The 12,816-nt window shown below is 43.3% G+C and overlaps 1 protein-coding gene across 1 annotated transcript in view; it reads left to right on the forward strand.

Moving 5' to 3' along the window:
• Nucleotides 1-10,083, forward strand: part of PSTPIP1 (proline-serine-threonine phosphatase interacting protein 1) — a 41,600-nt gene extending 31,517 nt beyond the window's left edge. Inside the window, exons 11-15 of the mRNA XM_018567631.1 lie at nt 2,401-2,499; nt 2,607-2,700; nt 5,527-5,597; nt 5,675-5,784; nt 9,891-10,083. Coding sequence (XP_018423133.1) covers nt 2,401-2,499; nt 2,607-2,700; nt 5,527-5,597; nt 5,675-5,784; nt 9,891-10,025 — 509 coding nt within the window. The 3' untranslated portion in view covers nt 10,026-10,083. The remainder of the gene's footprint in view (nt 1-2,400; nt 2,500-2,606; nt 2,701-5,526; nt 5,598-5,674; nt 5,785-9,890) is intronic.
• Nucleotides 10,084-12,816: the final 2,733 nt, after the last annotated feature.

Consider the following 12,816-nt stretch of genomic DNA (forward strand, 5'->3'; position numbering starts at 1 on the left):
TGTGTCACTCTCCAGCTTCAGACGCCGGAGAGAAGCTGATGAAGCAGATCTCTGCTTCATCAGCTTCTTCAGGGGGGTCCTAGGTGACATTATTGGTCTTGAAGACCCCTGATGTCTCCATAAAGAGGACCTGCCACATCTTTTGCTATCACATAGAGGGGGTTTTTAGCCCCCTATGTGATAGCAATAAAGTTAAGTGGAAAAAAAAAAAACAGGAAAAAAATGTAAGTTTCCAAAATAAAATTTAAGTTACACATAAAAAAGAATTTAAAAAACAAAAAAATTTTAATAGCCCCCACCCATACATATACGCATGCAAACATGCGTCAGGTGCGCATACCTGCGAAAACGATGATTGCGCCCATTACGCTGCACATGTTACATATCGCCGCGAACGTCGCAGTGAGAGCAATAATTTTAGGGCTATCAATCACTGATAACACTAAACGGATGAGCGGTAAAAGCTTTTAAAGCATCGCCTATGGTCAATTTTGGGTATTGTAGTTTTTTGCAATTTCGCGGGTGCGTGCAATTTTTAAGCATGACATGTTTGGTGTCTATTTACCCGACGTGACCCCGTCTTTTATATTTTACCAAAAAACTGGGTAATAATAATTGTTTCCTAACATAATGTAAAAAACACTTTTTTTTCCCCAAAATTTTTGGTAAATTTTCTGAAATATAGAAAAAAAAACCCCCCCGAGTGGTGAATAAATACCACCAAAATAAAGCTCTATCTGTCCCTAAAAAATGGTATAAAATTCATTTCAGTACAGCGTTGCATGACGGAATAAATGTCAGTCAAAGTACCGCAGCGCTAAATACTGAAAAATGGCCTGGCCAGGAAGGGGGTCTAAACACCTGGTCAGCAAGTAGTTAAGGTAAGTCCTGACACTAGCATTGGGTGGAGGGGAAGACAAATAGCCTTTAATGTCACTTTAATATATTGCAGTTGAATGTGTTGGCTGCATTTTTTTAGGCTTTTTTTTTTTTCCACCTGGTGATCTGGACAGCAAGGCTGTTATTTTTCAACTTCCTTTAACACGCCATGCTGTGCAGCAGAAGTGGCAGATATGGGGTTAAAAACAAATCATTTAACACTGACAGTCTGCTCACAGTGGTCGGCTTTTATTCATTTCTGTAAAACCTTTATCCCATAAGCAAAACAAACTGTAAAGTTGGCCATACACTGTACTCCGGCTGAATGGAAAAAATATCACAGGTTCCTCCATTAAATATCACAGGTTCCTCCGTCAATGCTAAAGGTGCCCATACACTGCACGATTATCGTACGATAATCGTATGCGATCGGTTTTTCGTACGATAATCGAGCAGTGTGAACGGAGACGTGCGACCATTTCTACTGGGACGGTCGCACGTCTTCCGTCGAACCAGCATGTTCGAAAACCAGCCGGGAATCGTACGATTCTCGGCTGGTTAGAACGATGCTCGGAAGACAAATGCCGAGCGGGCTGGTGTGCGCACGCGCACACTGCCCGTTCAGCATTGCGGTCATGATCGAGAGTGCGATCTGCCTGTCCAAGATAGGCAGATCGTACGTTTTTTTAATCCCTGTACAACCATCGCAAGACTAAAGTCTTGCGATGGTTGTAGAGTGTATGGCCACCTTAAGAAGCGTGGATGGAGGAATCCCCTGCTGTTTCCGCTGTAATATTACCTGAAGAGAGCTTGCAGCTGATTGACTGCAAACACCATTCGGCCAAAGATTTTCCAACCGGCTCCTTTATCTTCTGATCGAGGGATGCCGGGGGGAAGGGTGCTGACAGGGGCATCCACTGTGCGAAATTCGCATAGTGTATGGCCAGTTTTTACAGTAACTCCTTAAAAAGTGTTGGCTGGAGTTCTGATTTAATTTGTTAGTCAAGGGCATTTAAATCTGCTAGGACATCTAATGCTACCCTCTTCACAGGCTGATAATGCTGCTGTCCAAGGGGAGCTCAGTTTCTTCTCCACAGATACAGTGGAAAAGCTCAGCCTTTCTAAGACAGGGAGTATATTACTGGCTGGATGACCGGGTAAAAATAAAGGGAAAAAAATAGCCTTAAAAAAAGAGAAAACTAATGCAGTCACCACATTTAATGCAGAACTCCGGGGAAAATAAGTTTACTTTTTGAGGCGTGGCTACTCTCACTTTGCAAGGGTTAAATACTCATTTTTGTCTAGGTTTAGAAAAAAACATTATAATCACCTGATCCTCAGAGCCATAAATGTGAAAATACACACGAATGCACGCAAATGCGACGCACTTTGCCTGTAGAGAATTGACCCTAGGTGTAACGGTTTGGTAATTGATTCCGTTTGTCAGCACTTAACAAACACGGAATAGCTACTATGATATTAGTAATAGTTCTTTTCTCATTTCTGTCTGTCACTCATGGTAGATGCTGGAGATTGTCAGGCAGAACCTGGAGGAGTGTGATGTGCAAAAAGAAATTAATCACTTCATTCAGGACAAGACCATTGGACGGATCCCACCAGGTATGCAGCTGCCATGTGGATCACCGTCTCCTGGCAATGTATAGGGATATAGGACAGTTTTAGCTCTGTCCTGTGATTGATAATAGGGATTTCTTTTCTGCTCCCAGGTCCCGTCCTGTATGAGAACTATACTAATGGATTCATTCCAGGGAGCAGTAATGGATTAAGCACGCCAGGTGGCAGCAATAAAATGATAAAAAGGTGAGAGATAGGGATAGGAAACCTAATTTCTGATATATACATCCTGAATGCTGTAAAGACACGTGATCTCCAGCACACCCACATCCAATATGTTTTTGATTCTTGATATGTATGTGCCTACATGAATCATTATACTCTTCATTTTATATTGTTAGTCACACTGAAGACATAACAAAAAATGTGATCAAAGCAGATACCTTTCCAGTCTACCCATCAACCGCCACAAATCTAGAAGGCAGAATTATGTTAATACAAGTTGATGTTAAATTTATTATTTATTAAAGGGCTACTGAAACTTTTTTTTTCAGTTGAGTGGAGGGGGAATTAGAAGATCTGTCAGGTTTTTATTTCTGTCGGTGTCCCCGTTAGGGAGATTCACCCTCTTTATTTGTCCTGGTGAATGTTATCACTGAAAGTGAACAAAAATCCCAAATGTTGGGTCAGAACAAGAATAAATGGGAAATCTTCCAAAGGGGATGCTAGTTCTGGTGATCCTACTGACCACCAGGGATTTCCCTCACTTTGTAGCACCCTTTGTAGCTGCTTTTATGCCTTTTTAATAAAGAAACTCCATGAAAGCTGACTTTTACACTCAAAAATCAAATTCTACCAATGCATCCCTCTATGTATGATGATTAATAATAACATAGACATTTCAGGTGTAAAATGCTGTGATTATGAAATACTTACATTTGCAGAACATTCACTTCCTGATTTGAAAGTGCAAACGACTTCAGTTTGCCAAAGCAATGCACACTGGGATTGCCTTGTCATCAGCAGAGCACTCCTGGGAAATCTCATCTGTAATCTCACAGGATCGCAGGGAAAGGCCTTTTCCTCCCCTGAGATGATGTGCATGGTCACATGTCCTAGTCACATGTATAGTCACATGTGCCACAAATCCAGGAAGTAAATGGAGAGTTAGTAATCTGCATTTAGTAAACATGGCCACTGTCAGAAGACTGGGGAAGAAAATAGAAATAAGGTATGCACAGAATACGAAGTCTGCAATTATCTAGAAGTATGTGTAGATTGTCATTACTAAACATTTCTAAAGGTGTGTTTGATGTTATTTTAAAGATATTGGTAAAGGCCCGCCTTAAGAGGATTCCTACGATTGCCAGCCTTTTCCACTTCTCTTTGGAGGGATTCCCTCTTACTTTCTGTTGTAGCTATTGGACAGTAAGCAAAGGGAAATCTCCTCAATGGGACACAGATGGCAAAACAACTAACAGGGTTCGTAATCCTCCCTTACTTTAAATGTAAACCATCATATCAGTAAGTTTTATCCTTTTACCTACCTTGCTTTTCTGGCAGCCATGTGTGTTTATGACCAGTGCAGGCCATGCTTCCAGCTCATTAGTACTGTACAATGACTGTACTTCACTGCTCCTCATTAATATAATTTGATACAAGACCAGTCACCCTGCACAAAGAGAAAGAGAAGCAATGACTGGTCTCGATAACAGGAAACTTCTGCACAGAGGTAAAGTTTTTTGCTGGTTTACTGCACAGATCTGGAAAGAAATACACCAAGATTCAAATAATAATACACACCCCTCATGTATATAGACAATATTTGCTTATCCTGGAGTTCAGCTTTAAATCTACTAATATGACTGCAGGCCTTAATTGTATGCACCTGGAGGTACCTACAGTATATGTATTTTCAGATACCTTGCAGAGTGAGAGGAGCCTGAGAACCCTGGATGCTCTGCTATATAAATCTTCTGGTTCTGAGCTCAGGCCTGCGCTCTCCATTCTTACGTGGGTCACTTTTGCTCAGTGATGCTTATCATATTTAGGAACCAATAGAGAGGTGGGCTAGCCCAAGCCTCAGAACCTGAATTTCCAGAGCTCCTGGAGTTCACTAGCTCTGGGTGTTCAGTAAGGTATCTGCCTGCATTACACTAGTATAACATATAACCTGTAGCTTATGAATGTAAAAGTATCGCTTTGGTAAACTAATACATTGGGGGCGATTCAATAAAGGCTTTGCAACACAATTCTGGTATAATGGCTGTATATAGAACTGTTGCACCAAATTCATAAAAGGTGTGCCACAGTTTCACAGTTAATACTGACATGTGTGACAAATTCATAAAGATGGTATTTGGGACATTTTTCTAATCTGTCCCTATGGCTGTGACAAAGTCATCAACAAATAACGCTATTTTGGAGTTAAACAAAACTGGAGGTAAATAAGACCAATGTCATTTTGGAGTAAGCAGGGCAATGCCACCCCCCAAATCCCCCATCACTGGTTGGCAGGATTCTGTTGGCCCACATTGTCACTGGTTGCTAGGATGCTGTCAGCCCACATCATCATTGGTTGCTAGGATGCTGTCAGCACAAAATGTAATTGGTTGCTATGAATCTGTTGGTTGCACAGCATCCTTGGCTGCTAGGACGCTGTTGGCTGCACAGCAGCATAAGAATCAATGATGCTGTGCAGCCGACAGCATCATAGCAATCATGGACACTGTTTGGTCCGGGGGCTAAACATGTACTGAGGGACTGTCCGCGGTATGGACACTCCAGCCTCAGTGTTGTCGACAACATGCTTCTATGCAACAAAGCCATGTTTTCGACAGGTACATAAACTTGTCACAGGCACCACCATTTATCGTGTAGAGACACATTTCTAAAGGGTGTCTGTGACATATTTTATGAATTCCAGGTTTTTTATTCTAAAGTTAAATGCAACAATTTGTCTCTCAGCGTTTGCCCAGTAGCCTAATTGGTTGTATGAGTGCCATTTTCTTTTCCATAAACAGACTTCTGAAGCAGAACTCAAAATGTTCTATCTCTTCTTTTCTTCACTAGAATTTCTAATCTGCTGCATGGTTGTGGTGGAAGTGTTAAGAACTTGGCAGAACTGAGCAATCAACCAACAGGTCAGTTTATACTCCATGGACATGGACTTTGTAGAACAGCTGCAAAGTTTTTGACAATATATGTCTACCGTTTTCAGGGACTGGAGATTCAGAGTATGCAAGTATTCCCATAGTTCCAAGAAGAGTTTCTTATGATTTGGATACAGAAAGCCAAGAACATACAGTGCTGTACAATTACACTGCCCAGGTAAGGAGCGCTATACACTAACGACTCGTTCAGGTTCTCTCTATCTCCTTAAATAAGGGGTTTAGTTGCCATGAGTTTTGTGTGTCTCCCGTATAACATCTCAGATCTGGTATGGTTTCCCTGTCTGTTCTGTCAGTTTGTGCTTCTGCCCTCTTTATCTTTGTTTCATCCGTTCTTTGTTTTTTTTGGGGTTTTTTTGCCTGAGTGTGACTCTCTCATGTGAACCTCTATCTGTTTCTACATTTGGTCTAGGCTCTTCTGTTATAGTATATCCTGATATGATCTGCGTTGGGTTTGACTTCTAATCCTGTTTCTGTGTCCGTTTTTTGGCTTTATCTTCTAATCCTCATTGCCCACATTAGCTTTGGCTTTTGTTCCTGACCAAATGGCAACATGATACATGGCAACATGTATCATGTTGCCATTGGTTATAACAGTGTCTTCCTGTTTGCCAGCAGTTCTCCCTCTAGGCCCTTGGTTTTCAACTGGTGGGTCATGACCCAAAAGTGGGTCGCGACCCCGTGTTCAGTGGGTCACTGCATGCCTTCCACTTTTCTAGGTGACAGGCTCCTCTGCCTCCCTATAGCACAGCACTGTCAGTTCTCAGGCCAAGCAGCCATTCAAAATATGCTGCCCGGTGCCAAGTGATAGCTTGAGGTGGGGTGGGGCCATGACTGCGAGAGAGCTCCATCCATACGTGCATTGCTTACAGCTCCCTCGCGTGCCCCGTAGTGGTGCATGGACCGGCGTGACGTCACATTCTGGCTCCCGACACCTCTACAGGTCGCGCAAGGAAGCTGTGCAGGCAATGCACATATGGATGGAGCTCGATCACAGCACAGCAGCCCACACTGGACCCCAGGCTGAGGATCCACTCCAGTTCTCGTAAGATAGGGAGACTGGGTGGATCTTTTTTTTAAAAGAAAGAAAAATGAAATTTTTTTTTGAGTGTTTATGTGAGAATGTCTGTGAGTGTCTGTCAGTGTTTTTGAGGGCCCGTTCACACTAGTACAGTGCGTTAATTGCGCAGTCCTGTGCAATTAACGCACTGTACCACGCAATCGCACCTACCGCGCATTCATTTGAATGGCACCCCATATGCACCTCCCACCCACAGTTCGGTTGCCCACATTGGAACGCTCTGTACCGCAATGCCATGCGTTCCATTGCAGTGCAACTTGGGTTTGCGACTTAATGACCAAGGACAAATGTGGATCCTGAGGCTACACAGGTTGAGAGCCACTGCTCTAGGCAATCCCATGGGTCACATACTGGTGACCCATGGGGTAGGGTCACCAGTATAGTTGTCCTGCTACACAAGTCCATCTGATTCTGTACCTTCATTTTCTCTGACTCTCCAAACTTACCTGACTCTCCCCGACTCTGCACTCTAGTGAGAGCCATTTACCTTTAGCCGACAATGTAGTATCCTCCTTTTTGTCTTTATGGATCTTGTACTTGCCATCCTATGTCTATGCTGCACACGTTTCTGTTCCTTCTCTGTCGTGGATTTGCACTATGCTCCTGTCTTCAGGTCCCTTCACCCCAGGAGTTCCCAAAACCCATGTTAGTAATCTGTTCTTGGAGGAATAAGTGATACAGGAGTTACTTAGTAGATATTTGTTAATAATGTTTACAGCATTTATACTTTATACTGTTTTTCTTGGTTGCAATTATACTTGTGTGGCATTACTGAGGGTGTTTGTTCTTTTAAGTATTACTCAAGCTATAACAGGGTTTTCCTACTACTGCATTCTTCATAATCCCAGATAGCAAGCAATTGAGCTGCAAGTTTGAAAATGACTTGCTAAAGTATTGCAGACTTGCCAAGCTTCACAATTTTGTTGCACAATTACAGCAAGTCTGCATTGCAAGTCTCCAGACCAGCGAGCTTGCAGAGCTCTTGCTAAGACCTACAGTACTCTTGCTGTAGACTTGCAAAGCAAATTTGCTACAAATTCAAAAAGTGTCAACTAGAACTTGTGCTGCAAGTGTTCTGCAAGTCTACAACTTGCCAGGAATGTGTGCAGCAAGTTAACAAAAATTACAATTTCACCCTGACACAAGTTTGTAGCAAGTTATCTTTGCTATCTGGGATGTAATCCCAATTATAAATTCAGCAGAGAGCGGAACCTTTTCTTTAAAGGAGAACTATGGGGTCAGTGTTTTTCCCCATAGTTCTCCTTAGGGTAACGGGAGCTCGGGGTATACTGAGACGCCGCAGCCGGAGCGGATCCCGACGTAGATGACGGGATCCGCCCAGCTGTGTGAGTGACAGCTGGCTCTGCCGATCTAGAGGCCGAGCCAGCTGTATCCGCCCCCCTCCCCCGTCCGTTCCGCCAGTCAGCGCTGGCAGATCGGAGCGGGGAGAGGGGAATCCAGCCCCTCCCCCTTTCATGGCAGAGAGCCGTGACAGGATCGAGAGGTGAGCGAACCTGGTATGTGTTCGCTCACCTCCCGATCTACTGAGCCGACCTGTGACAGTCTCATTGTCACAGGTCGGCTAGAACTATGAGGTGAGTGGAAATCACTCATCTCATAGTTCTCCTTTAAGGAGGACATTTACACATATCTTCAAAATAACAACAAACACATTTTAGAAATGTTTAGTAATGACAATCTACAAACACATACTTCCAGATAAGTACTGGCTTCTTATTCTCTGCATACCATATTTTTCTTTTCTTCCCCAATCTTCTGACAGTGGTCATTTTAACTGAGCGCAGGTTACTAGATCTCCCCTTACTTTCTGGGACATGTGGCTAGGACATGTGGCCATGCACTTCATCTCAGGGGAGGAAAATGCCTTTCCCTGAGATCTCATAACATTTCCCAACAATGCTCTGCTGATGTAACCTTCCCAGGATGCAATGCTTGGGCATGATTACATCATTTGTGCCAAAGTGGACCAGGAAGTGGAAAAAAAAGAAATTGTAAGTAAAATAAAAATATATTTGTTTAGCTAATGAATGTAAGAGGATTTCATATCAGCATGCAGAGCTGTATACTGATGTGCTTTTTAGTCAAAGGGGGTAAAGGTCCAGTTTAAGGCATTACCAAATTTGAGAAACAGTTTTTACCTCATCACCAGGCTTGTAAAATTCTTCCTGGGGCAGCTGCTGGGAGACCAGTTCCTATTGACATGGGCACGCCCCCCAGAATTGCATCTTCCAATGCCCTTTCCCTACACACAATATGTGGACAAACGTTTGGGAGTCAATGTTTGTTTTGCTGGGAAATAAATCAATATATGCATCTGGAAAGAGACAAAGAAGGGTGGGGGATAGTTGGAGTTCTGTTTTCCTGGAGACCGGGCTGGCAACGCTGGTTGGGATTTTAGTGCAGCAAAGGCACAAGTTAGGAGCACTCTGGATTTCTGACAGATTAACAGGCATTTTAAAGCTTGGAAAATTTGCATACGTTGGAGAGATGAGGTAAACATTTTCTTTTATTTTACCCTGACATTTACTAGAGTGGTTTCAGGCAGTAATAGACTTGGGAATTCAGCAACACGAATCTCAAAACTGAAGTCCCCAAGAGGTTTTCAAAAACGTCACCTGTCACTATAGAAATAGAATACAGACTTTTTAAAACTAAGGCAGGAGTAGGCAACTCTGGCCCCCCAACTGTGCTTTACTACAAATCCCAACATACCTTAGCCTCAGGGAGTCATGCCTGTAACTGCCAGTCTTGCAATGCCTCATGGGACTTGTAGTTCCACAACAGCTGGAGGACAGAGTGGCCCACCCCTGCACTAAGGGGTCTATTTGTAAAACGTTCTCATCTAGTGGCCATAATACACTGCAAATCTCGTACCCAGAGATGTTCGCTCAGCAAGTGTTTCATAAATAGACCCCTTAAAATTAGCCTTTCTGTTGATTACAGAGGTTGCAATGACAAATTGGGAGGCTGCCAGAGACATATTTAGTGCCAAAGCTTTAGGGGTTGTTGGGGTGCTATAGTAGATAACAAAAGCTATGAGTAGGCACCTTTGTTACCCTTTTACTTGATTTCTTTAGTGCCAAGCTTTGTTTGACCTTTCAGCATCTTCCAAAAGAAGGAACATCAACTGTGCATGAAATGATCCATTCTTTTGTTATTTTCAGAATACGGATGAGCTGGATATCAGTGCTGGAGATGTGGTACATGTGTTGGAGGAGGGAGAAGATGGCTGGTGGACTGTGGAGAGGAATGGTCGCTCTGGATTGGTACCTGGATCCTACATTAAAAAAGGAGACTAATGTACTGGACAAATTGGATGGCATACCATGTGACAACAAACTGGATAGACACAGGATGCTCTAGCTGTGTCACAATGAATTAGCAGTACAGATTTGTATATATGAGCATACTTCTTAACCCTGTTTAAAAATGTCCATTATTATCATTAAGGACTGGCTTACGAAAATCCCAAGCCTAAATACACCAAGACAGTTGAAGAAGAGATAATAGTACCTTGTCCAGCATGTGGCTATTAGTCAGGGGTAGGCAAACTCTGACCCTCTAGCTGTGTTGAAACTACAAATCCCTTCATGCATCTGCCTCTGGGAGTCATAGAGTCTTGCAATGCCTCATGGGATTTGTAGTTCCACAGCAGCTGGAAGGCCAGAGTTTGCCTACCCCTGCTATAGGCAATATATAAATCTGACACTGATGTACAATTAAACCTTGCAGTGCTGCATAAAAAGGTGCTTTGCTTTGATCATGTGTCCTTATGTTTATCGCACACAGGTAATGCAGCAGTTGAGAAAAGTATTGCAAACTTAGGTTTCTTCAAGATTAATTTTTGTGGTTTAGATACTGAATAAAAAACCCTAATCTACATGTAGAGATTAAACAAACTACCACTAATTATATTAAAATTACATTTATATTTTTTAAAGCATTTGTATTGTTTCATGTATTGTACAACCATTGCTATTCCATTGGAAATATAAGCAACATTACATTATCATTGGTTTGAGCTTTGAGCTTTATGGAAGTATGAAGCACTTGATTTATCAGTATATTGAGTATATTGATTTGCTCCAAACTTCAACTGGTTCTTTGGCCGCCTGCTGTGTATAGATTGCTTTAAGGTGGCCATACACTGTGTGAATTTCAACCGTTTCTTGAGGAACTGTTGGGCCACTGTCGGCACCCTTTGGGCCGGCATCCCTCGATCAGCTGATTGAAGGAGCCTGTCGGACAATCTTCGTACGAACGTGTAATGACGTGGGACCATGGAGCCGGCCTCCCGGCCAATCAGAAAGCAGGCGGTTGCGTCAATACATACCAAGGTAGGAGGGGACAGACTTTCTTGTTAATCGGGAAGCCGGGTGGCAAGTCTTTACACGCTGCCCGGCTAATCAGGAAGCCAGGTGGCGAGACATTACACGCCACCTGGCTTCCTGAATGGGACTTCCGTTACTCGGTAATTGGTATCGGCGAGTACCATAAAAAAATTATCGGTACTCGTACTCAGTACCAAAATACCGGTATTGGTGCATCCCTGGCTTTTATCCTTCCCGATGAGTTTTTTGCTTCGTTTAAGATTTAAGATGCAAGGTTTAAGATTTTTATCTGCCGATAGTTCTTCTTTAAGTGAAAAGAAGCTGAAATAAATCAATGCAACTACTTGTACCAGAGCTGGAAAGATGCATTATACATTTTGTTTTTGTTTTTGGGCATAGATATGCTTTATAGAGAACCTATGTGGATAGAAATGTGGAAGCTGTCATTACTTACTCATTTTTACATTTTTAGGGTCCAGGGTAGAAAATGAGATAAGTGTATTTTTCTCTTAAACACCAAACAAGTACTGTATAACTGACAGAAATAGAACTGATCCAATGTCAGAAGAAAAACGCTGTTACCGAGCACTACAGATAGTGAACACTCGCCCTGAATGGTGAGAAACATTGCATGCATGCAGCCTCATTCTGTTCATGTTACCTTTGCCAAACCCGGCCCAATACAGAAACAGGTGTGCTATCTATGACACATGAAAGTCAATGTTGATAAAGGAGGAGTGGTAGTTTTGTGTGAAAGACAAATGCCTGCAGCTATGAACTCTGCTGTTTCATGTTACAAAGCAGTTTGTATACATAGACACGAGTTGACCATTGACCATTTTCATGCCTGTGGGCACTCGACTGCTCAGTCGCAGAGGGTGAGATAGCAATTAGCTAGATTGGATATTGAGATTGCTATTCTTTTCCAAGAGATAGTTCTGGAGGTCTCATCCTGCTCTCTTCTCCACTGTATCCTCTATGGCCAGAAACATACATTGCCTGGCCAAAAAAAGTCACTGCCTGGATTTAGCTAAGCAAATAGGTCAAAGCCTTCCATTGCATAATAGGTCTAGCTTTAGCAACGTTATATCCCCAAAAAATGAGATCAGCTGCTTACCTGAACATACTGAATGACCACCTTTTTTTCGATCAATGGATTTTTTCTTCCCTGTTGGCACGGGAATCAGTGGCGTAACAACCAGGGCTCAGCCGGTCACGGCCCGGTGGCCGGAGCCTGAAGGAGGGGCCGCAGAATGAAAGGCTGCAGCGGTGTGGAATCCCGGACGGTAAGCTGCTTTCTACATTTAGTCCTGCTTTGCTCAAGCAGGACTAAATGTAGTGTGGGGAAGCCGATCGTTTGTTTACAAGTGATCTCGGCGATGTCGCTGAGATCACTTGTAATAAGACTGCAGCCCCCCCGCTGGCTCCGTCCTTCCTGCTGGCTCCGTCCCCCCTGCTGGCTCCGTCATCCGGGCTCCGTCCTACCCACTGGCTCCGATCGAGCAGAGTAGACCTTTCCCTGCGATCTTTGTTTTTCGTTGTTTTTTCTAACATCGGGAGCCGCGAGTGCTATCTGCCATCATTTCAGGGGGGGGCGCTTTCTCCCCCCCCCCTTTCCCCCCAGCGGATGGGGGAGGCAGAGGGCACCTCCCTGAAATTGCTTTTTTTCAGATTGGGATCCCTGGTAACCCTGCCGCTCCGTGTAATAAACAGTGAGAGGGGCTTGTTAGCTCCTGTGTGATAGCGATAAAGTTAGGTG

This window comes from Nanorana parkeri, unplaced genomic scaffold (assembly GCF_000935625.1).
Source record: "Nanorana parkeri isolate BGI_ZX_2015 unplaced genomic scaffold, ASM93562v1 scaffold1078, whole genome shotgun sequence".
Classification (NCBI taxonomy): domain Eukaryota; kingdom Metazoa; phylum Chordata; class Amphibia; order Anura; family Dicroglossidae; genus Nanorana; species Nanorana parkeri.